The following is a 24,752-nucleotide window of genomic DNA, read 5'->3' on the forward strand; positions in this document are numbered from 1 at the left end:
TTTTGAATTGGAAATACTTTGTTGTTTAAAAATACATGCAAAAACACGAAAACAATGTATTTTAATTTATATTGACCAACCCCCGCACTCTGTCCACCTCGGTAGTTTTGTAATCAGCAAGTTTGACTACCGTGCTGGAGTAAAAAATACAACTGATTTTTCAGTCTAATATTTACTTAATAATATTATATTGGGTAATAACCCAAGACTGGTATCGAAGCGCAGGGCTAATCACCTTTCCTTCATGTATTTAACCATCGAGATAACCCTGCCTCTGTATGATGCCCTGGTGCCCTATGCACCAGGGTTCGGATAAGGGTCAAGCACAATTCATTCCATACATTATGGTAGCGCAATGCTTTCACTGTAGAAGTTACAGATATGATGTAATCAATTAAATTGAAATGTTCTCGGTTGCTTCACTCAGTAACCGCAATCCATTCCATACATCATGGTAGCGCAATGCTTCCATCAGAGAAGTTACAGATATGATATAATCAATTTAATTTAAATATTTTCAGTTGCTTGAATTTCCTTTGAGTATATTTTCTTTACTCACCCCCCTAACAACACGGGCCCCAGGGAAGATGCCCCGGACGGCCTGCTTCTTGCTCTTGCGGCGGGGCTCCACGAGACAGCGCTGCCCCCCGGGGGCGCTGATCCGATAGAAGCGATGACGGAGCTGGTGCTTGTCTCCGTGGTAGCACACGGAACACAGGTCGTAGTTGGTGCACTCTCCGCACTTCCATCGTATACCTAAAAATATGTAGAATAAGATCATAGTTCTCAATGTTAATCACTACACAAGCGTACATACTTTACTTTTCGTATAGTTTTGCAAAATCACTACGCAGACATACTCTTCTATGCAATTTGTGTGGTAAACATCATCGTTAGGGATAAACTGCATGAACAGTGTGAACAAAAACATATTTTTTTAAATATACCAAATGTTTTACGAGCTAAAAAAGAGTGTGCATGCTACTTTTTAAAAAACAAGTGTTCCCTCATGTCCTACTCATAACTTCAGATCTTTATAACTCTTTATAACTCCTTGGTGCGAAGTAGACTCGAGAGTGGCTCGATGATTTGGGGGCCACACGAGCTTAAGTACTCTCTTATGGTTGAGAAAGTCCAAAATAAGTTTCTTAGGTATCTCTACATGAGAGAGTATGGCTATCATCCTTGGCTCTACCCGACCGAGTTTCTCCAGGGTATGCATGGCTACAATAGTTTAGAGACTATAAGGAATGTGTATTTGATTACACATTTTTATAGATTATTGCGCAGTATGATCGATAATCCTGAAATTATCCGGAACACTGGTCTGTATGTTCCCGATAGTTACCTAAGACAGCGTCAGCATAGGTTGTTTCACATTCCTATACACAGGACCAACCTGCCAATGGTTATGCCCGTAGGAAGAGCTACCGCTATGTTGAACAATATCTCATTGGATATTGATCTGTTCGATGTGTCTGAAGGAGTTTTCCGAAGCGGGATTCTTCTACACCTTTAGCAATAGTTCTTGCATATTTTCAATTTTAATGTATACGATTAAAAAAAATTGTTTGTAATTTAAATTGAAATTGAATTGAAATCTTATTCTTTCGCCTGCAAATTTACACCCACCATACTATTTTAAATCACACGATAAGTGCAGGCATATTTCAAAATTAAATTTCAACATTAGAGGCAAAGGAATCAGAGTAATGCACAATATAATGCATTAAAAACTGTTATATTACTTCCTATGTGCCATTTTGTACTTTAATCAACAAAATTGAAGTTTATAAACATACTTTGTTTAATTTATTCTAAGAGGATTTGATATTGAACCCTTTGTGGTAGAAAATCTTATTCACCAATTGAAAACATTATTCATCGTTTTGACATATCGCTCACTCCTTTTAACAATGTCATATATAGACAATTTTCAGTTGTGCATGTTTTCGGAATGGCCAGAAAATGTACTGTATGCCAGCAAAAGCGGCATATTTTTAACTTAGTATTTACCTGCTACAGGGCAGAAAGTGTTGTTTTTGCATTTTGAAGAAAAGGTATTGTTGAATTAATTTTTAAACAAACTAAATATTTTTCAAATGCAGAAAAAACCTTCAGGTTTTACCTAAAAAGATCTGTTGCACAGTAAAAAGTTCAAATATTATTCAAGAAGGTTGAAAGGAGTGAGCGATATGTTCAATATCATAAATATTAATAAAAGAGAGAATTTAGTAAAGATTGTATGCTTACTTCATAATGCAGACCGCGAAACTTTATTTTTTTATTTTTTTGATATTATCTGCTGTAATGCAGCATCAAAACTTTGACTTGTATAAAATGATTTTTATTGTTACAATTCTCCCATGCAGGGAACAATATGTTGACAATAATTTTAGTCAATATAAAATATTAGTTCTGCAAGCGCTCCATCTAACATTGTAACAATCACATTACTAACTATCTTTCAACCCTTACAGGAGTATACTCAATATTGGGTAAAGATCTCCTACGCTGGGTTCAGCTCATTGCTTCCTTGATCACCGAATACCAAAATATAGATATTGTTATCTGTCCATTGTGCTAGTAACGAATCACATCTCTCACTCTACAGTATTACTTCTTCTGACCCTTATCCACACCCAATGGTGCATAGGGCACTGCATTGTATTAACGCAGTGCTTTCTTGATTGTTACTTACATGAAGGCAAGGTGTTCACTCTTGCGCTTCAGGGACCGGTCCAGGGTAATATTAAATAAATATTGGAGTGTAAAATCTCTAATATTTATTCTCATCCACCCCTGGGAATCAAACCCGGGACCTCCAGCATGGTAGCGAAATACGCTTACCATTACACCACAGAGGCAGAATTTTTTTTTTTTAAATACAATGTAAGCATAAATTTGTTTTAAAATCACTATAAATAGTTTATTGTAACTTAATTAAAATGTTTCCTGGTTTTTTCAAAACTGATTAATACTAAAAACTAAGATTTTTTATTTTAATCAGTCATGAAAAAGAAGCGGTAGACATTATTATTAAGTTATAATAAAATATTTACAGTGATTTTAAAACAAAGTTTTACTTTAATTATAAAATGGAAAAAGCACAAAGTTATTACTTCAAATATAAATTATATAAAAAAATATTCAAATTGAAATTAATATAGTAATTATATAAACATGCACATAGTCACAAAATAAAGTTACCAAAAATAGGTTGCTGGCGACACGTGTCACACATGGTCCCATCGTGCTTCACCCCCGTGGGGGCGCTGTCCAGGACACGCAGATCATACGCACCGCAGCAGCGGTAGTTGGCAGCCGTGCCGTTATCCCACACAACCACCACCTCCTCAGGAGACTCGAAGTTACGAACGGTGCCGACATGGCCCTCCCCTCCATCCTGGAAACAGAGCACCCTTGTTATCTCCTCGGAATCATCAAAAATAAAAATAAAATGCTCTATGTGTGACAAATCATAGATAAACAGCCATTTTTCATTATAGATTCGGCGTTTAAGTTGTAGAACTCCATTTTAATTTCTTCTTCTTCTTCTTCTTCTTCTTCTTCATCTTGTTGTAGGCCTTGTGGCCGGTTTTTAAGAGGGATTAGCCTCCTGCGATGTCGATTCCCAGCTATCGACCCATCTCTTTGGTGGTCAGCCCGGCAGTTGTCTATCATGGAATTGGGCGTACAGTGTGATGTGGGGGAGTCTGGATGGTTCCATTCTCCTCACATACCATACCGCATACCATTGTCTCCTTCGTTGCCTTCCCCACCTAACTCCGCCATTGCGGGTCCCAAGCCCGGATGAGAAAGGAGGAGGGTTGGTATGCAAGGTTAGCAGCCTACATGCCTTAAAAAAAAGATTCAACGCTCACAGCAAAGAAAACTTGGCATTTTGATTTATGTATGAAAATTTCAATCAAACACTGATTTTTTTAGTCTACTAAGTTGTATTTTATTGTTTAAAAAAAACATAAAAATCAATTTTGTGACAGTTGTTTCATCCAGTTGTGGCATTTTCAAATTAACACATTCATTTGAAAATACCACAACTAGTCGAAACAATTGACACAAAATTGATTTTAATGTGTTTTTTTAACAATAAAATACAACTTTGTGTACTTAAAAAACTCCAGTGTATGATTCTACATTTAAAACATAAAATAAACAACCATATTTAATCATAAGAAATTCCATCTCACTCCCTTACTCTTATGCTCATCCCCTTTTTCTCTTGTCCACATCAAATTTATAAATAAATATTTCGATTGTTTATTATGTGAAGGGATGTGAATAAGGCCAAAGATTTACAAGTAGTCTAAAGTAAAATATCGAATAATAATAGTGAAAATACATTTTTAATTATATTATATAGATCAAATTGCAAACCAAACCTAAAAGCTCACACAGGGTAGTAAAAAACTACAGTTTAGAGGTGCAAAAAATTCTAATTACCTTGTAAAAACTTTCAAATTTGTTCATTAAAATATAGGAATTTGGGTACTAAAGAACAATATATGCGAGATCAAGTCGAGAAATTAAAGAAAAATATTTTTTCAATAATATTGGAGTTATTCGTACTCAAAAATAAGATTTTGAAAAGTTATTGTTTATTTTTTAAAGTTTTTAACCTAACCTGTTTTCCCCACTTCCAGTCTGGTCCCCTGATGACTCGAGCCCCGACTCCCTCCATCATGAAACGAGTCGCCCTGCTAGCCGACGTAACGGCTGAGGAGTTTGCAGCCTCCATCAGGAGCTATTATCAATATTCAGGAAGAAATTAATTAATACGACCTGAATCTGACAGTTACTGACACTTTGACAGCAAAACACCTTAAAATAAATGTTACCATTTATGAAAAATAATACTGAATATTTCTTTACTTACTTGTAGTAATCATATTTTAAAAATATAAATATATATAAATAAAAACAGCATACAATTGTGTGGGAGGAATCGAATTTTAATTTTTAATTTTTTTGTTTTGTTTTTAAAAAAGAGAAATATTTTTTTTTATTATTTACGAAATACATAAATTCATACTATTTCTGTGAGCCTGAGCGGCTCATTATAAGAAATAGGTATCAAATTGTGGTAGAGTTTCTCGAACCTAGAAACTCTGACTCAAGGGTCCGCTACACTAACCGTGGGACCACAACCCGACACTTTTAAACTTTGTTTTGTTTTTCTGGTGCAAAGGTAAGAATTTATGAAAATATTTGATTCATTTCATCCCTTTGATTTATTTTGCACTCTTTGGCTTGGTATTTTTTTTTAAATTAAGCCATACATCAAATGATTGCTTTGTTGGGATGAGGTGATAACCTTTCAAATTCTAAAACTTTACTTTGTGGGTTACACCCCGACAAATCTTTTTATTTTTATTTGGTTGATGTTTCATATTGTAAACAGACGGTTTTATTACTTGTAATGTTCATAAAAAAAATTGCCACTGAATCGATTGTTGTTTTTTTTTATTTCTTTTTGAATTTATATTTGCAGAATTAATAAAAATATATTATTCGCATGGTCATCATAGTAACGGAAATGAAAATACAGTTGACCCCCTATTACGTTGAGATAGGTACCGCGTTATCAAAGGGGAAGTTATATGCGGGTTAATGTTTTTTTTTTAAATATTTTTAAGTGACTCATTTCAGTAGTTTCCGCTAGTTAAAATACAATGCGAAACATTAATCCATTATAATATTCTTTAAGGTACCTAAACGTTGAAGGGGGGTTTATTGTATTATACTGCCGTTCCACTGTTATTCCATGACACTTCCGATGGAAAAACATCCTTTTATGAATAAGATTATACCTGTTTTTTACAGAGTTCGGCAGATCTAATGTAATGATTTCATTGGGATTGATCGAGTGACGATCATTAGTATTTGAACACTATACAAACATGTCGTGTTTTTTCTTTGCAGTATTTTGTTGTCAAATTTGACATTACTCGTTTTCTATACGCGAGATTGTTTTGTTAATTTTACTTGTGCTTCGTTTATAATTCGTAATACATTTTATCACATTCTGATTGTGGTAAATTGATTTCAATATGGGTAAGCACAAGGATAAAAAAAGGAGACGTAAAAGTCGATCTTCGAGTTCCAGTAATGAGGATAGCGAAGAAGAAGTGAGGCGAAAAGACTTAAAAAGTAGGGACGAGTTTGCAAAAAGGTTAAGAGAAAAAGATGATTCAAAGACTAGGAAAGTCATCGAGTCTTCCGAAAAGCGGTCCTTTGAGGAAGCTGCCAGGAGGTTGAAGCTAGAAGCCGAAGATAGAGATAAAATACTTCCTTCCCTTCGAATCCAATCCAGAAGACAATACTTGGAGAAAAGAAAAGATGACAAAGTAGCCGAATTGGAAGCAGATATAGCAGATGATGAGTACCTATTCAACGAAGAGGTGTAAGAAATTTCTTGTATTTTTACAATATCGATATTCTAACCCTTATCCCCACCCAATTGTGAAAAGGGCACTGTGTCCCATTAATACAATGTTATATTGATTGTTAAAAACGTGATGGGTAGGTGATCAGTCTTGTGCTGATATTTCATTTGATGAATAAATCATATGTACCAATTTTGAAACATTGTTCTTGAATCACTAGAACTTCACTAGATGTCTCTAGTGAAGTTCTAGTGATTCAAGAACAATGTTTCAAAATTGGTTCACTTATATAGAATTTCCAAGAAATCATATTTATTTATTTTACAATGTTACGGAAATAAGTTGTAATATTATCATGGAACAGAATCGTAAAGTGACTTTAAATTGTTTTATCAGAGTTACATCTTAAATCCACCTATTCAATTTGTCTTTTATTTGATTTTCCAGATTGACGGAACGAGAAAAGAGAGACCGCAAACGTAAAAAGGAACTTCTCAACATAGCGAGAGAACATGAGAGAGCGAGGGAGTTGGAAAATGTCCAAAGGTATCACATGCCCCGGGACCTCAAGAAAGGTGAAAAAGGTATGAAATTTATTTGTATTTTGCCAATATAATGGATGTAAATACTAATAAACACTTAATATTAAAAAAAATTGTTCTTTAGATAACTAGGAAAATTCCTTTTTACCTTTTTACTCTTTAATACCATGTTGCATATTTTTAGGTGATTATGTTGAAGTTGATGAGCGAGAAAAACTTCCTCATTCGGAACAAAAAAAATGGGAGCAAGAACAAATGGCTTCTGCCGTTTACAAGTTCGGGGCCAAGAGCTCCACTTCCGCCAAAGATGAATACGAGTTACTTCTTGAAGATCAGATTGATTTTATCCAAGCTCTGCGCATGGACGGAGACAGAAAGGAAGGAGAAGTCAAAGAGGAAAAAATTTCAGTCACCGAAAAGAAAAAGATGGATATTGCAGAAACTAAGAAGTCGCTTCCGGTTTATCCCTTCAGAGACAGCCTCATAGAAGCCGTGAGAGCGCACCAGGTCATCATAGTGGAGGGGGAGACGGGCTCCGGGAAGACAACGCAAATCCCGCAATACTTGCACGAGGCGGGCTTTACGGACGGTCCCAAATGCATCGGCTGCACGCAACCTCGCCGCGTGGCAGCCATGTCGGTAGCAGCCCGAGTGGCGCAAGAAATGGACGTCAAACTTGGCAATGAGGTCGGCTACAGCATCAGGTTCGAAGATTGCACTTCCGAAAGAACAATCATAAAATACATGACCGATGGTACCTTACACAGGGAATTCCTCTCGGAGCCAGATCTCGCTTCGTACAGTGTGATGATCATTGATGAGGCTCACGAGAGAACGCTCCACACTGATATACTTTTCGGATTAGTCAAAGACATAGCTAGATTTAGACCCGACTTGAAGTTACTAATATCTAGCGCTACTTTGGATGCTCAAAAGTTTTCGGAATTCTTCGACGACGCTCCGATATTCAGAATACCCGGGAGACGTTTCCCTGTCGATATTTACTATACCAAAGCTCCGGAAGCGGATTACGTAGACGCTTGCGTTGTCTCTATACTACAAATTCACGCTACGCAGCCTTTAGGCGATATTCTAGTTTTCCTAACTGGACAGGACGAAATCGAAACATGCAATGAAATGTTGCAAGATAGAACGAAACGATTAGGATCTAAAGTGAAAGAATTAATCATTTTACCAGTTTATGCCAACCTCCCTAGTGATATGCAAGCTAAAATATTTGAACCTACTCCACCAGGCGCTAGAAAAGTTGTTTTAGCTACAAATATCGCCGAAACCTCACTAACTATAGATAATATAATTTATGTCATCGATCCGGGATTCGCTAAACAAAATAATTTTAATTCTCGCGCCGGTATGGAAAGTTTAATGGTGGTTCCGATATCCAAGGCCTCGGCCAATCAGAGGGCGGGCAGAGCGGGACGAGTGGCTCCGGGGAAATGCTTCCGACTTTATACAGCTTGGTCATACAAGAACGAACTAGAAGACAACACAATTCCAGAAATCCAGAGAATTAATCTGGGGAATGCAGTTCTCACTCTAAAAGCTCTCGGTATCAACGATCTGATTCACTTTGATTTTCTCGATCCGCCTCCTCATGAAACTTTGGTTCTCGCACTAGAGCAACTGTACGCTTTGGGAGCTCTGAATCACCACGGAGAGCTCACTAAGGCAGGAAGACGAATGGCAGAATTCCCAACTAACCCCATGATGGCTAAAATGTTGCTGGCTAGTGAAAAGTGAGTATGCATGTTGACTTCATCATTATTTCATTTTATTTTTATTTTATTTTATTTATTCAACGGCTAATGCCTTCAACATAATACATATCGTAGTCGTACAGGAGAAAGTGACCAACTAACAAAACGTAAAATGTTCAGGAGGGCCATTTAAGTCACTTTTGCTTGGCAAGAAAATAAACATCAATGCAGTTAGTCATTTTTAACTAGTCAGTATATTATACTTCCAAGTTTAAAATCCTTTGGGATTTTTTCAGGGCAATATTAAGCTAGTAAGATATTAAATAGTCAATGATCACGTTTTTGTTAAAAGTCACTTGGTCACTTTCTCCTGTATGACTACGATATATGTATACAGTATCTAATATAAAAATACACTAATGAATACACTAATAGAGAAACAAAAAATCTTTAACATAAAATAATAATAAAATAATAAATAGTACGCACTGGTAAATACACGTCTCCTTCACACACGTCTCCTTCATACACTATCAGCGAACAGCCGGAGAATATAACCAGCCTCCTCTTGATGACCGGATTCTAACTGACCAACCTTGTTATAAAGCAAGTAATTGGTAGGTAAACTAACTCTTCAGGCACCCGGGAATGATTAGTCAAATTGTCAATGAGAATTACTTGAATAACTGCTTTTTTTATTGGCTAAGCACCCAAAATTGAGTGATACATATTGAACAACTGCTTCAGTAAATTATATTTTTGCCACAGCCATGAGCATTGATGATCAAAGAAATTTACAATTTTACTATGATGTTATCAACATAATTCAATGGCTGCTCTATGCAATACCGTAGACTAAATGATTCACCTTATGACATTGTCTCATCCCTGTTGACAATAATGAAATGTAGAGAATAGATAACTATCGTGCAAAATGAGCGTAGTGTAGTGTTGATAGGTGAGTAATCTGAGCTGTCATGTATAACTTTATCCAACATTTGAAGAACATACTTTTTTAGGTATAAGTGCTCCGAAGAAATAGTCACGCTGGCAGCGATACTATCAGTAAACGGGGCCATATTCTACCGACCCAAAGACAAGATCATCCACGCCGACACAGCGAGGAAGAACTTCAACCATCCGGCGGGCGACCATCTCAGCCTGATGAATGTGTACAACCAGTGGGTGGAGTCGGACTACTCCATCCAGTGGTGCTACGAGAACTTCATCCAGTATCGCTCCATGAAGAGGGCCCGGGACGTGAGAGAACAGCTGGTGGGGCTGATGGACCGAGTAGAGATCGCCATGGTGTCCAGTCTCCAGGAAGATGCCAACATCCGCAAGGCCATAACCGCCGGCTACTTTTACCACATCGCCAGGCTTTCCAAGGGAGGGAATTACAAAACTATTAAACATAATCTGGTAAATCACATTTTGTTTCATGTTGCGTAATAATTTTTAGCAAAGTACGGACAGAGTCCCTCGGTATTGGCGGGCGTTATGTTTCTAGAAGAGTTTGCAAATATTGAGACTACTCTCAACCAATGAATAAGTCTTCTACAAAGACGGAATGCATGGATTCTAGAAATATTTGAATGAAAGATTTTTTATATATGAAGGAGAATATTGAAGTCTTAACATTTACAGGGCTTATGACCAGGCATATGCTGGTTTGAGTGATCACTTTATACACTTGTGACATTAAACATTCTACCCATGATTAACAACCACACTACTCAAATTTCGGAAATTATAGTTATGCTTTAATTGAAAACATCTTGCGCAATCTATGGTTGAAATCAGTAAGTTTTTTACCAGCAGAAACCTTCGTGAAAAAAATACATTAATGAAAATATAACATTGAAACAAGTAAACAAAATTTAATTTTTTGTTTTGTTGAAAATGCCAGTATACTACATACAGTATATATTATTGCTAGATAATATCATTCGCAAATAATCAAACCTGCTTATTATAACTCACTATTAGGGCTACTATACTAATTTATTTACTTTTATCATTTTTTAAATTATATTTATTCCAGAACGTGTTAATACACCCAAACAGTTGTCTGTTTGAAGAGCAGCCTAGGTGGATACTGTATCATGAGTTGGTCTTCACCAGCAAGGAGTTCATGCGACAAGTGACAGTCATCGAGAGCAAGTGGTTGCTGGAAGTCGCTCCACATTATTACAAATCCAAGGAACTAGAAGATTCTACCAATATGAAAATGCCCAAAGTTGTCGGAAGGGCAAAGCCAACTGAATCTTAAATATTGTTACTGATAGCATTATTCACAAGGACATTAGCCAAAATGCCCGAATATCAGTGCTGATTTTAGTCAACACTGGATACAATGTGTTTTGTAATTTTTTACGTACAGAGTAGCGCATTTGTAAAGTGCAATTATGGATGTACTAATGAAACGACCAAGGTCAAAAATATAAATGCAATTTTACACAGATTTGTGAACAAGTATTTGGACGAACTTAAAATATTGTTTTCAAAAAATAATTTTAGAAAATAACATCTTTTCATAGCCACCACATTTTTTTTAAATATTGTTGAAGTTATGATTGAAATTTCTCTGTAACTCCTCGTAGCAGAATTTCCCGGTTTATTGCACTGATTTTCATAGTAATGGCTTTTTAAGTTCTTGCGTTTGAGACCTCTTTACGAAAACCCTAGCCTTCAAATAACTCCATAAGAAGAAAAAAAAACAGAGCTGGTTAAATCTCATGACCTCATGTCATCCAGGAAACATTTGTCCTAAGGCAGTCATGCATCCGTCTTGCTGGAACCATATGTTGTTATTTTCAACAATAACTAAAAATTGGATTACCATATATGATGCATTAAATATGTAATAAAAATATATGTTTTTGACCTTGGTCATATAATAAGTGTATCCATAATAACACTTTAAAAACCATCAATACCCATTGCACTACTCTGTATATCACATATAAATTAAATAAACCTTTAAAAATGATAATACTCTTTTTATTTCCTCATTCTTTGTTTATGGACTATATACATCAATTCATTGAAAGGTGCAGATAAGAGAATTGGAAAATTAAACAAGTTTTCAATTTTGTTTCTTTTAAAATTATCTATTTAAAATCAAGAATCCGAATGTGTCGGGTTGTGGTCCGTGGTTAGTGTCGCGGACTCTTAAGTCAGAGTTTCTCGGTTCGAACCCACTCAACCACAATTAGATACCTATTTCTAATAATGAGCCGCTTAGGCTCACAGAAATAGTTTAAAATTTAAATATTTGTGTAAAATAATAAAAACACAAATATTTCTCTTTTCTAATAAAAAAAAAATTAAAAAAGAATCGACTCCTGTTAACACACTGTTCGGGGGAAACGCTTAAAAGCGTCTTTTACATACTGTTGGTAGGGGGCGGGAGCTTGAGCAGATGCTTATAAGTGTTGTGTTCAGTTACTCGTTATGCGAAACATCGCTCGTTAAAGGAGCAACTTTTAAAAAAAAAATGCTCGTTATGAGAGGTTCCACTGTATTTGCTTACTTTTGGTAGAGGGCGAGGGATACCAAAAAACATTGTGCAGATAAGAATTGGGTTAGCGATTACTTGTGATTAGTATATTACCCTAATTAGGGTTGGAGTTGATGAAAAACATCCCGAAAATAATGTGTTAATATTGATTTGCGGGTACATTATGTAGACCAAGGTGACTTGACATATTAAATAATGTACTGTATTTTACACATTTTTAAATAGGTTGCTTCCCTACCTATTTACTTGATACCTACCTAAATCTCAGTCAATGTCGTAACCATGGTGACCCAAATGATGTATCATTTTTATTAAATCTTTATTTAGGTATTTGACCTATTTTTTACTCAACTTCCTTTTGGTCTTTTCATTTGGCAATTTATTTCTATCTGTAGTCAACTTTAACCAGGCAAAAACACAAAATTGTTTTTTGATAGTAACTAAATTATACATTCAACCCGTGTGTTGTGAGTGACACCAGGATGACTGAAGCGCAAAAGGTGGAAGGGTACAACCCTGGAGAGCTGGAGCCCATCCCGACTCGACCATGGCAGCCCCCCGATACGCCCCCCTGCTATCTGCCACAGCGAGACAGCAAAGTACCAGCTAAGGATATGGTTATGGGACCAATTGGTAATAATTTAAACCATTATAGTAAATGAAGGTTGGGAAGCATTATCTTTCCTATTATATTTAGGGTTCAATCCATGTAGGCTGTACTTAATATATGTTGAAGATGAATGGTGGTATATGCTGTATGGCTTCTGCTATATTTGCAGAAATAGTGTCAAATCCAAATATTCTACCACATTTTTTTTAGTAAACCATGTAGTAATTACATTGTATATGCCTTTTTTTATTTGTACTTTATAAATATAAGTATGCGATATCACACAAAGAGTATGTGTATTAATGACTACACAATTGCACGTAATGCTCCCGACATCACTGCGACCTGCATAGAACTATTGTAGAAGAATCAATGCCTTAAAATTAAAATCAGGTTGAGGTTGCGTGGTCATTGTCGTGGACTCAGAATCAGATTTTAAAGGTCCGAGGCTACTCTACCACAATTTGATTCCTATTTTTAATAACGAGTTGCTTTGTCCTGCGAAAATAGTATGAAATTGAATTGCGTAGGTTAAGCTTAATTAAAAAAAAACTAAATATTTTAAATTTCTTGCTAGTAGTGAAGTGAAGATGGGGCGGTGCATCATTGTGGCTGATTGCTGGCATCACCCGGAACGTCAGGAAGACGTTTCCGCAGCATTTACTTTTGATAGGGTCCTATTATCTTTAATACATATTGAATTTATTTCATTAGGACCCTGGGCTACAGGATTAGTAGATTGGACACCACTTGCCGGAATGACCGGAACACGACCAGTAGTAGATAAATATTCAATAACTAAATACTCAACTGGGGAATGGCGTCAGCATAATGCTCAGATCTTGTCTGGAGAAGCGTTGCATAAAGCAGACATGTATGATTTAATGATTTTTTAAATATATTTCACAATGTTTTTTTCAATTGATTGACTTTATACTATTTTATTAGATTGGAAATGGATGCCAAAAATGCTTTAACTCAAGCATATTCAATAACAGATAAAGATTATAATGACAATACGGGACGGTTGAAAGAAAGGGCACAGGAAGTTTATAGATGGAAAGCCGATGTAGAATTTGCTTGCAAAGCTATGTCCGATGAGATTGTTATCCTTGAAGAAATGCGTCAGAGACTAAAATCTGCATCTTCTGTTCTTCTGGTACCTGAAGCTATTGGTTTGTAATTATTATATGGTATTTATTTGCATATGGAAATATTACGACCTAGTCTAAGCTTTTATATACTTTCAGCTAGGGAATGTTTGGATTTACGATCTAACAGGTTAGAGCCAGACCTCGTTCGTGATGCAGCAGAAGAAGAAATAATAAAGGAAATGTCACTTATTGGAGCCATTCGTCGCTTGTATGCCCAAACTCTCACTGAAATCGATGAACAAATGGCAAACAACAAAGCAGCTAAATCTAGAATAGAATTTGACTGGAGTGACAAAACAGTTGCTTACGATACAGATTCATTAAATATAGGAATAAATTCTAAAACACCCACCATCTTACTGAAACCTGGAGCTGTTCGCCTTTCTGAGGGGTAATTTGAAATTTATTTTCAGACTTACACATATATATACATCAATATTTTATACTTTGAATACATAGTATGTAATGCATTTTTTTATATTTTGATAGGCAATCATCTCTAGGATACTGGGAGCATTTCTGTAAGGAGAATATCGACCAAGTAGAGGCAATGAGACAGCAGTCGATGGATAGACGCTCTTCCATCGATTCTTTACTCACTAATACGGCTCGTGATCTGCGTACACAAGCAGACAGAGTGGATCAGAGTTTAGCGGAAAAATCCTCTTGCACTGATGAACTACGTATTAGACTTGAAGATCAATTGAAAAAGGTTATTCTTATTTTGTCTAACCCCTAACTGTGCCCAGCGAATGAGGTTTTGCATCACATCGAAATGGTGTTATCTTAATTATTTGTCAAACTTCTTGTACAGAATAAGGCTTATTCCTAAGAAACAATAGCATTCACCTAACCAAAAACAGACTATTGATACTGGCCATAGTGTGAACCTTATAGCTGTTTGATCAATGGACAGATAGTGCTTGTACATAAGTAAAAATGAAGAAGAAAGATATTTATGTAAAGGCAAGGTCTAGGTCACTCAAGATTCTTAGATTAAGTAGTGAAACATATTTGATAGAATACAGATGGTGTAAGTGAAGTAACTCAGGATGAAAGACATTACTGCTTTAAAAGTAACTCTGCTGAAAGACATTGCTGGAAAGAAAAAAGAAAATGCATACAATGACAGCCAATAATAGCATCAATACCTGGAGCACATACGGTTAAATATCTGTACTCATATAAGCTTGTGTGATTAACTAATGTGTATGAGTCCCTTTAGATAAAATACTCAATAGGTACCAAATATAAGTCAGTTATTCTGTTTTATATTTACGTACATTAAATTTATGAAACTTGGCACCAATCTCTAAACGAATTTTTAAATTAGTACTCATGCGACATTACTAATTTCAGACTCTCCAAAAGCTAGCTGACATTGAAATGCTTTGTAATAATTTGAAAACAGCATTACGTCAGCTAGAACTGGCTATGAAAGTTGCCCAGACAAGACTGGACAACCGAAGCTTCACAGGTCGGCCCAATGTGGAACAGTGCAGAGATACTCCACACATGGGGTAAATTTTATAATACAATGAATTGTAATTTAAATTAATGAAAAAATATATATTCATTGCTTATGTTTTTAGATTGCTAGAGGAAGTTAATACTTTGGGGAAGAGTATTGCAACACTGAAAGATAAACTGGATCGTGCTAATCTATTTCGTAGTAATCTGCTCCAAAATAGGGGAAGTCTAGAAAGGGAACTGATTATCAAAAAGAAGTCCCTTTATATAGATCGGGATAGATGCGGTGCCGTTAGATCATTCTTCCCTTCGGCTGCTAAACTCTCAGGACACGAATAATGAAGTGTATTCATATTACATAAAGTTAGCATTGTTTGAAATTGTAGTAATATATTGTGCAAATAGAATAGAAAAAAGTTCAAATATTGGCGTAGAGTGCAGTTGTAGTCAAACGTATGCAATTGGTGTAGTAAACTATTACAATTTTCAATACCTTACAAACTATAAGAAAGTAATAAAATAAATTGTAGTTTAGAATAAAAATACAAACATTTAAGTAACAATTTATTTTTATTTTTACACTTCAAAATTTACAACAATACAATCCTTAAATTAGATGATTTCTCAAAATATTATTTACAATAAATCTAGATTTATATAAATTAGAGTGACAGGAGTTCAGAAACGTCAGCAGGTGTTCTGCGAACTATCGCTTCTGGATTTTCGTACTTGTTCCCTGGATCATGAACTGCCGAATAAAGATTTTTGTAAATAGCCACTATAACTTCGAAGGCTCTTCGTTGCACCGTAGCTTTGTTTGTACTACTCATCAAGAGACCCACTTGAGGCAAAAGAAATACTTCGGGCATGGCAATAAAACTATCAAACTTATTCATGAACGATTTTAACATACTGGGCTCCATTCCGGGAATAGAAGACAAAGGAGCGTGCTCTTGTTCCTGGAGTATAGTGTATATGGGTCCCAGGTTCAGATTAGCCACAAGGGAACTGGCCTGTTCCGATGTCAAGGTATCCATCTGAGCATCAGATTGCGCTTGTAATCGTTCACTATAATCATTCGTAAACGAACACAATGAAATAGTGCATTGAATTTGATAAATACAATTTAGTAAGTAAACGGCCATATCCGTTGTTGAGAGATGACACGCCGTTTCATTAATGGCTCTTAGTAGGGGATCGATTACATTAGATACGGCTTTTAAAATATCCGGCCTTTCATTCTGTTCGGAAACTGATGTTATAGACAGCATTTCTCTCAAGAAACCGAGCAAGTCGGTAACTACGGTAGATGGAGTCAAATCTGATGGTGGTGCTTTGACACCGTGAGATAAATCTACTTTTACTCTTTTTTCCACGGCTCCTAAAAATACATTCTCACTCTGCTGTTGTATTTCACTCAGGGTGGTTAATAGCAACCCTCCGCCAATTTCTTCAGACAGAATCTTACCATAGTACCTAATGAGGTTAGTGACTGTGCAGAGGAGCATAGCCGATTTATCCACAGTCAGTATCAATTCCATCCTTACCTTTAATGGATGGCAAAGACCTTCCGTTATTTCCACTAGAGCGGCGTAAACTTCTTCTTTCAAATTAATCTTATTGCAATACTTGAATAAAGCAATTAAAGCTTCTTTTTCAATGGGCAGAGCCTGGTGGACCCAAGCGAGAATGTCTCCGATGTAGCGTGGAGGATCGTGCGCGTAGTACTCGATCGGCTTGCTAGCTCCACTACCACCCTTTGTCAGAGCATCGATAAAAGAGCGAACGAGACACGATTTCCTGGCAGTGCAATACTCGTCTACGACATACTTGAAGAGAACTGCGCGCGACTGCAGTTTGCACATCGCTTTTGGGATTAAAGAATTCTGATCGGTGGAATCGAAATTTCGGCAGCCGTGCTGTGTCCATCTGTATAAACGCTCTATGGCAGCTTCTTGATGGAGGCTAATTTTCTCCATTATATCGAGTGCCGCCGTTTCCATTCCAGAATGAATAAGTGATCTGCACTGGTTATGAAGATTATCTACTTTTTCTAGAACATGAAAAAATTCTTCGGTAATAGACGAGTCTCTACTGACGCCGTGCAGAGTTGCATTTTCCGCAGCTGACAACTGAAAATGGGATATAAACGCATTCGCAATAAACAGTTGTTTCTCCACTTTTACTTTTTCATCTTGAAGCGAAGTTGTCTGGATGATCAAGTGATGCGTTTTCTCTTTTGATTCCTGAAGCCTAGAGGCCATATTGTCGATAGCGGAATTCATTCTCAAAACATCTTCGTAAATCGAATCCAAATGTTCCTTGACGCTTCCGAACGCCTTCACGAAACGTTCGTAGGTTTCCAAGTTTCGTTTTTCGATTTGGTTTTGCAAATTTCGTCTGTCTAGGGAGGAATTAACGCTACAAAAAGAAGATAACACTCGCAAGGCATCCATAGTCTCGGCATCATGACGTGTTTCTAATATTTTACCGATACGTGTTTTTATACTGAGGGAATTGTCATAATCTATCCCCATTTTCTTATTTTAATAAATACTTTTTTAATAGAATCAATGTTTTATTTGATTGACTGGTACTCGTACACTCCACCCAAGTCCTGCTCTTGCTATCCACACACACTAATTGTTGCTAATTGTATAGCTGCCAAAGTTTCGGGAGATTTTGACATTACAAATTTACCAAATTCCAACTTTGACGTAACAAAAGTCATAGATGATATGCAAACCTGCCAATTCCGATCTAGAGAGTAACTAAGAAACGCGTCAAGCGAGGAGGGGTATAATGAAGTTAAATGAACTGTGGTGTAAAATAACACGATGTAGTTATTCCACATAAATTTATTTGACCAGCTACCGGGTTTCATTGTAACTGACATTATCAGACTGGTGTGAAACTAAACGTAATTCTTTGGTATATGCACAAAGCAGGGGTTGAAAACCAGGATTTTATATATATTTTAAATCTGACAAAATGAATTTAAATGCAGTGAGTTTAAGTATTGTATTAATATAATAATAATTACACGTTAGTTATGGTTAAGGTTTGATTTTATTTCATTTTTATTTTAGAATTAGATTTTGAAAACCCAGTCGCTGGTCAAATAAAATTTATGTGAAAAAAAAATACATAGTTGCTATTTTATTATAAAGTTCATTTAATTTCATTACACCTTGACTAAGTAAAAGCGTTTATTAGCCCCTGCCCAAGCATTTTTATGAAATATTCTTGCGACTTGCTACCTACGCCTAGCTGTTATAAAAATAAATATGTCTCTAAAATTAGTCATCCTATTTAGGTATAGTTAAAAGCATTATCAAAATAAAATATTGTTTGTAATTTGTCATAATAAAGCAGCATTTTTTTATTACAATCCATCTAAAAAAACAAGAGTCAACTTTGTAATGCAGGTATAGACACTAATATTACGCATCATGAGTAAAATATTTATCGGAACAAAAAATAAAATGATGGATCGGCATCTGAAATTATTTACGTAAGCTTAAATTCATATTTTGAATACTTTTGTCAGAAATCAGTGTAATCCAATTTCGAAATGCGTCACAATTACCGGTCCTGTATAGGACCGGTGGGCATTAAACGACGCAAATCTGCGGTCCCGTAAAAGACCACTGTGCGGCTAAAGGTTAAACGAACTAGTTAATTTTTTTATCTATGATCTAAAGCAGTACGGTAACCTAACAAAGATAACTGAGCAATATTCAGATTTGTTTATGAATAATTCGATGTGTCAAGTGTTTTATAATATCTCTTTATAGTTTCTATCAATTAAGATTTAATTGGACGCGCAAATATTGCTTGGAGTTGATTAAGCTTTAAAATGAGCTTGACATCGAATGTCCGTCGACTCGTTGGTCGTCAATATCTTCCCGGTAAGAATGTATTTGTGATAATTAATTCATCACGTTTATTACGTCGTTATATTCGATATTTGTCTGATTTTTTATTGCAGTTATTTCGAGATATTTCTCATCGGAAACAGAAAAGCCAATGAGTCCTAAAATGAAGGAATTTAAAAACAAATTAAGGGAGAAAGCTCCTTTAGGAAGATTAGATGAACAGCCTTTCGACCATCCATATCAAGAGAAAGAACCTTTGAAGCCATGGCCTAACAATATCAACCCTCACACTGGGGAAGTCAACGGACCAAAGGGACCAGAACCAACTCGATACGGTGATTGGGAGAGGAAAGGAAGAGTGTCAGACTTCTAGCAATCTCATAGAATTATAAAAAATCTCTGTATTGTTCTAATATAGAGATCCTTTATCATTTGGATTCGCCATGCTGATTCCAAATATTATTACCTTCTTTATTTTAATATCTAGACGAATGTTTTTATTGTAAGAGAAATTGTTCTTAATATTTTGTTATCAATATTATATTGAATTTATATAAATCGTATGTATGTTTTCAATAATAGTTCCATGTATTTTTATTCGAAAGACTTGATTTTAAAGGCTTGCTAGTTTCACCATAATCAGGAATGCCAGTTTCACAGTCGAGCGTCTATCCACCTACGTTGACATTTGTGTGAATTTGTAAAAAATTCCATTTTTTAAACTCCAAAATCTATTGCATCTTTTGTTTTTAATTTATAAATAGACTGAACGGAGCATTTTGTTGTAACATCACTCGCGGCAAGCATCCGAAACTATGGATGTAGCGCTCGGCTCGCTGTACTGACTATATGAATGCTCGCATCGTAATGTGTTACGTTACAACGAAATGGCTCCGGTCAGTCCCTACCATTAAAATAAATAAATAAAAATATTCAATTACCCGCACAGCTTCTATTACAGAGGATTGTCTGCAAGTAGGATAAAGAAGGTGAAGAATGAAGATAAAAATACATCACATTTTGTTTAGTTTTATTTAAATATAAATAAGAGATTACTAATATCATTTTGCATTCAAAAACACTGTCATCGTTAGGAAATAAATATTTTCACATATACTTATTTACATTTATAAAATAATTCATTCTGGGTAACTTATTCCACCTCCATAGTGTAATGGTTAGCACATTTGACTACCATGCTGGAGGTTCCGGGTTCAAAATCCAGGGGGCTCAAAATAAATATTTGTGATTTTTACTCTTAGTATTTATTTTATATCATTTTATACAAACCTGGACCACTTAAAACGTAGAGCTGATCACTTTGCTTTTATGTAATTGAAAGTAAAAAAAAACAGTAGTTTTATGTAATATGTGTGCACTATCGGGGTGCGGATGAGGGTTGGAAACAGAAAAATAAATAATAATTTTGGTTAGTATATTACGTAACAGTCTTGATAAATTTATTTAACACTTATTTGCTTGAGCTTTGTTCTGAGTACATTGCCAGTTCAGTTCCACTTATCTTGCGTTGTATCATATTGATACAAATATCAAACAGCTTAACAGCAAGTTCATCATCTTTTGCCGAATTGCTCATGTCACAAGGGTAACAGTTATTGAAATATAGTCCCGTTGTCTCTTCTAACTCCAGAGCAGTTGCACAATATACACTGGTGCTAGCTGCCTGTTGCTGCAATTAAAAGAATATATTAATAAAATGCATTTTTCCAATTTGTTTCAAATTAAAATAAGTTTTTATTTCATCACGCTCGCTTTACAACTTGATGCTCATATGAAGGAAGAGGAAGAGTCAGGCTAAATCTGTATGAGATATAGCCTCACCAGCCAAGGTTGACTATGTATAGTCCAGGGATGGTGAACCTTTTTCGCAAGTGGGTCAAATTTGATTTTTTTCTAATGAAAAATCCACGACACGGGTCACATAGGTTCAGTAATTAAAATAAATGCTAACAAGTTTCATTAACATTCAAAATTACAAGCGAAATTTCAATGAACTATAATTTTTCTATGCAAGGTTCATAGTTAGTGGTGTTGATTCTTACACATGCAGCAGTTATTTCTTCACTAAATTTGATTTCGTAGTTCTGATTTAACCCTCCGTCTACTAAGCGGGTCCAAAGGACCTGCTCCGAAGTTAACATTAGTTGTATTAAAACTTTCAATATAATATGTAAATTTTATGGAGATAACGTACATGAGGATTGCAAGTAAAGAAAGTACCATATTTTACATAAGGGTCCATTGGAACCAGAACGGTAGCTATTGGTAGATTTTATTTGCGGTGGACCTAGGGTTAATAAAGTTCATTGATTAAAATAACTGCTCGCACGTATATGTCAATCAAAATATAGTTAAAACCGCAGTAGCTTATCTTTTAATCGCGAAGAAGAAGAGAAGTTAAATGAAAATAATCTTATCTATTAAATGTTCAAGCGGTTAAGATGATTTTTAACTTATCCATCCCTGGTTATGCCATCCCTGGTATAATGTAATAAAATTTACAGAGAAGTGCAGAACTGATCACCTTTCCTTCATAAATTTAAACAATCAAGAAAATACTGCCATTATAAAATTTAAAAAACCTTTTTTCTAGAATATATTTTGTTGATATTTTCCTTACCACCATAATAATAAAAAACCTACAATATTTTATTGGGCACTCACCAGTGACTTTGTAAATGGTCTTACAAGGGTAAATATAAGCCTATACAACCACCAATTTCTGCTTATATTAGAAGACACCATATTTCCTGGATGTAAAGCATTTACATAAATTTTCCTTGCCGTCCATTTTCCTGCGAGCACTCTGGCGCAGAGCACATTACAAAGCTTCGAGTTATTATATGCCATCATAGTTCCATACTGGTCTGGTCCGGGGGAGAGAACATCCGCTGACAAAGTATCATTACAAACTAAGTTTGCAAACCTGAAATATTAATGGCAACTTTCAGATCATTGCACCTCATTATGATCACAAAATTATCTTGTTTTTTTTTATATTTTGTATATCAAAAGCATTGATAACTTTGTGGTATGGTAATAAAACACTCTCCTTACCATCCAAATAAGTGTAAAAAAAATAGTGATAAGTAGTCACAAATAAGTGTTAATAAGTAGTCACAAATAAGTGGTATTACACAAAGTAAACAATGGATGGTAAGGAGAGTGTTTTATCTTGTTTTTAACCGTGTTGCCACAATGTTTTTCTGTCCCACTCATACAACTGAATTAGTGATTAAAAATGCAGTGGTTTAAAGAGATATCAAATGGATTTTTTATTACCCCACCAAAATTATTATAATTAAATTCATAACACACATCAGAAAAATACAAAATACTTACGACGGACTTTGTAGTAATTATTATGTATTTAAGTTTAATAGAATGATTACCTGTGTGATTCGGAGGAAACGAATATTACTCGAGATCCTGGAAAAAGTATGGACTCCAGCATCAGAGCAAGGTAGAGATGAGAAAGGTGATTTACTTGGAAAGTAGTTTCATAATTGTCCTCTGTTACAGAATATGGTAATCCAAAAACGCCCGCATTTAGGATCAGCATATCTATCTTTCTGTAATTAAAGTAAATTATTTGCAACAACAAAAAAATCACTAAAATATCATCTGTGAAATGGTTAAATCCTTTAACCAACATTCCAAAGAGTACACAGTAGAAGACATGACCATTTTTTTTTCCTAATCTATAATTTTAAACACTTAATTAAAATATCAAATAAGTAAAGAAATTTGAGATGTGGTACTCCAGGCGCATTAGTCGAAATATGCAGGGAAAAACGAGGTACTAAGTAGGGCTGGGGAGTCCAGATGCTTACTAAATAAAGTAACACAACAGCGAGCCAAATGGATAAGCCATAATATAAAATACCCAGGCCTGTTTCTTACGATAGCAGAGGGCATGTGCGAAAGCACAATCTACAGAGGACAACCCCGCCGTAATTATATAGACCAAATTAACTCCAATATGCGCTGTTACGGGTACGCCGAATTGAAGATACGAGTCTAGGACAGCGATGGGTGGTGACTTACCATGAAAGAAGCAAACCAATCATCACACAGATTGGTAACCCGCGAAGAATAATATTACATTTCATATAAAACATCAGGAAATAATACATATACATATGTGATAATATGTGACGCGTTTTGTCTTATTAAGACATTATCAAACACTGTGTGTGTTTGATAATGTCTTTTATTATCGTTTATGTATATGTAAATGAAAGTAGAATTCAATCCAATAACCGTGTTTAATTTTGGATATATTATCCAACAATTCAATATGGAATTCTACCATCTGTCTGCAGTTACCATAAATACGATAGTATGTTGTATACAAATAATATATTTTTAACTCACTTTATTTGACTTTTACAATTTTCTGCAAATGTTCGAACATCATTGAGAGAAGATAGATCCAGTTTCATGGGAATGCATAGCTGACCAGCCTTTTTTTTCTCGGTTGTGATGAGACTAATTGCTTTTTTGGTTTCTTCCATATTCCTGCAGGCCATAATAACCTTACATCCGTGACGAGAAAGAGTTCGAGCTGTCTCGAAACCGATTCCTGTATTGGATCCAGTGATAAGAGCTGTTTTACCAGTGAGATCACGCCCATGTAAAACCTTTAAAAAATATAATTTATTAATTAACATTACTTTTATTATAAGGTTCAAAAAAATTTATATAAAACTAACTTTTTTGAGAGAATACAAAAATACTTTTCTCTTACAACGAGAAATTCACATTTTGTTGAAATATAAATAGAATTCAGAACCTGGAAAGCGATTGTGGAGGAATCAAACCGTTGTCTGAAATCATCCTTGTGATTTTTTTCTTCTGTTGCAAATGCTAGTCTCGGGTCTGTAAATGTTTGCCTCTCATTTTCAGTATCAACAAAGACAGTTTTCCCCGTTTCTTTATCTATCTTCTTTTCCCACCCGTATGGCAGTTCATCTGTAACAAACTTTTTCCTACCCGTTCTCGGGTGTGTCCATTGAGTTCCTTTTGTCGAATGACTGGAAGAATATGCACGAAAATAAACTGTTATGACGTATGACTATACTTAAATTTGATTGACGTCAATAGTTTTACTACTTTATAATAAACAAATAGATAATTTCGAAAACAAAATATTTATGACATCATATAACGATATCTAGATAAAGAAAAGACCATCTTTAACCCAATTGAATATTTTAAGGTAAATCTTCGCTTAATAAAAATTATTACTTGACAAAATAAACGCAACCATCCTGAGTAGCTCTTTCTTCCCAGCCTGGTGGTAATTCATCTTCACTGTCGGAGTCAGGTATATTTATAGGCATTGTTTATCTTTTTTATAACTGGAAAATACCCCCCTTCTCGTCGTTTGACGTTTGACATTTGTGTCAGACGGGGATCGTTCACTT

General features: G+C 35.4%; 6 protein-coding genes across 7 annotated transcripts in view; 3 read left to right on the forward strand and 3 right to left on the reverse strand.

The window, feature by feature from the left end:
- mib1 (E3 ubiquitin-protein ligase mind bomb 1) overlaps nt 1-4,849 on the reverse strand; it is a 479,810-nt gene extending 474,961 nt beyond the window's left edge. The window contains exons 1-3 of one of the 2 annotated variants that reach the window (XM_088258551.1): nt 4,646-4,849; nt 3,211-3,406; nt 560-756 (exon numbers count right to left, since the gene is read on the reverse strand). In XM_088258551.1, coding sequence (XP_088114677.1) covers nt 560-756; nt 3,211-3,406; nt 4,646-4,759 — 507 coding nt within the window. In that variant the 5' untranslated portion in view covers nt 4,760-4,849. The remainder of the gene's footprint in view (nt 1-559; nt 757-3,210; nt 3,407-4,645) is intronic. The other variant, XM_088258552.1, reaches the window with a different exon arrangement.
- A 1,112-nt stretch (nt 4,850-5,961) lies between these two features.
- l(2)37Cb (DEAH-box helicase 16 lethal (2) 37Cb) lies at nt 5,962-11,659 on the forward strand. Its single transcript, XM_088258528.1, has 5 exons — nt 5,962-6,424; nt 6,855-6,991; nt 7,134-8,706; nt 9,687-10,089; nt 10,712-11,659. Exons 1-5 carry the CDS (start codon nt 6,072-6,074, stop codon nt 10,937-10,939), a joined length of 2,694 nt encoding a protein of 897 aa, XP_088114654.1. The 5' UTR covers nt 5,962-6,071; the 3' UTR covers nt 10,940-11,659.
- An 837-nt stretch (nt 11,660-12,496) lies between these two features.
- On the forward strand, nt 12,497-15,916 carry Tektin-A (Tektin A). The gene is made up of 7 exons (XM_088258529.1): nt 12,497-12,823; nt 13,515-13,674; nt 13,749-13,975; nt 14,051-14,345; nt 14,444-14,666; nt 15,314-15,474; nt 15,547-15,916. The coding sequence occupies exons 1-7, from the start codon at nt 12,673-12,675 to the stop codon at nt 15,761-15,763; spliced, it is 1,434 nt and encodes a 477-aa protein (XP_088114655.1). The 5' UTR covers nt 12,497-12,672; the 3' UTR covers nt 15,764-15,916.
- Nucleotides 15,917-15,948: 32 nt separating this feature from the next.
- Nucleotides 15,949-18,359, reverse strand: Cog6 (conserved oligomeric Golgi complex subunit 6). The gene has a single exon (XM_088258530.1). The coding sequence runs from the start codon at nt 17,959-17,961 to the stop codon at nt 16,087-16,089; it is 1,875 nt and encodes a 624-aa protein (XP_088114656.1). The 5' UTR covers nt 17,962-18,359; the 3' UTR covers nt 15,949-16,086.
- Nucleotides 18,360-19,166: 807 nt separating this feature from the next.
- On the forward strand, nt 19,167-20,557 carry LOC148310411 (succinate dehydrogenase assembly factor 4, mitochondrial-like). Its single transcript, XM_088258538.1, has 2 exons — nt 19,167-19,335; nt 19,416-20,557. The coding sequence occupies exons 1-2, from the start codon at nt 19,284-19,286 to the stop codon at nt 19,673-19,675; spliced, it is 312 nt and encodes a 103-aa protein (XP_088114664.1). The 5' UTR covers nt 19,167-19,283; the 3' UTR covers nt 19,676-20,557.
- A 144-nt stretch (nt 20,558-20,701) lies between these two features.
- On the reverse strand, nt 20,702-24,733 carry Wwox (WW domain-containing oxidoreductase). Its single transcript, XM_088258535.1, has 6 exons — nt 24,574-24,733; nt 24,119-24,359; nt 23,701-23,966; nt 22,716-22,895; nt 21,988-22,249; nt 20,702-20,992 (listed from the first exon to the last, which is right to left on the reverse strand). Exons 1-6 carry the CDS (start codon nt 24,666-24,668, stop codon nt 20,774-20,776), a joined length of 1,263 nt encoding a protein of 420 aa, XP_088114661.1. The 5' UTR covers nt 24,669-24,733; the 3' UTR covers nt 20,702-20,773.
- Between the last annotated feature and the right edge of the window lie 19 nt (nt 24,734-24,752).

The sequence above is a fragment of the Brachycentrus maculatus genome, unplaced genomic scaffold (genome assembly GCF_059751285.1).
Source record: "Brachycentrus maculatus isolate JH-2025_06_01 unplaced genomic scaffold, ASM5975128v1 h1tg000097l, whole genome shotgun sequence".
Taxonomy (NCBI): Eukaryota; Metazoa; Arthropoda; class Insecta; order Trichoptera; family Brachycentridae; genus Brachycentrus; species Brachycentrus maculatus.

What these genes read in the sequence shown, in the direction of transcription:
- Tektin-A (XM_088258529.1), top strand. Translation starts at nt 12,673, where the DNA reads ATGACTGAAGCGCAAAAGGTGGAAGGGTACAACCCTGGAGAGCTGGAG. An exon ending in TCTGGTACCTGAAGCTATTG is followed by an intron (nt 13,976 to 14,050) that starts GTTTGTAATTAT and finishes ATATACTTTCAG; the next exon opens with CTAGGGAATGTTTGGATTTA. An exon ending in TTGAAGATCAATTGAAAAAG is followed by an intron (nt 14,667 to 15,313) that starts GTTATTCTTATT and finishes TACTAATTTCAG; the next exon opens with ACTCTCCAAAAGCTAGCTGA.
- LOC148310411 (XM_088258538.1), top strand. Translation starts at nt 19,284, where the DNA reads ATGAGCTTGACATCGAATGTCCGTCGACTCGTTGGTCGTCAATATCTT. An exon ending in TGGTCGTCAATATCTTCCCG is followed by an intron (nt 19,336 to 19,415) that starts GTAAGAATGTAT and finishes TTTTTATTGCAG; the next exon opens with TTATTTCGAGATATTTCTCA.
- Cog6 (XM_088258530.1), bottom strand. Translation starts at nt 17,961, where the DNA reads ATGGGGATAGATTATGACAATTCCCTCAGTATAAAAACACGTATCGGT.
- Wwox (XM_088258535.1), bottom strand. Translation starts at nt 24,668, where the DNA reads ATGCCTATAAATATACCTGACTCCGACAGTGAAGATGAATTACCACCA. An exon ending in GGTTGCGTTTATTTTGTCAA is followed by an intron (nt 24,360 to 24,573) that starts GTAATAATTTTT and finishes ATATTCTTCCAG; the next exon opens with TCATTCGACAAAAGGAACTC. An exon ending in GACCATTTACAAAGTCACTG is followed by an intron (nt 20,993 to 21,987) that starts GTGAGTGCCCAA and finishes TTTTAATTGCAG; the next exon opens with CAACAGGCAGCTAGCACCAG.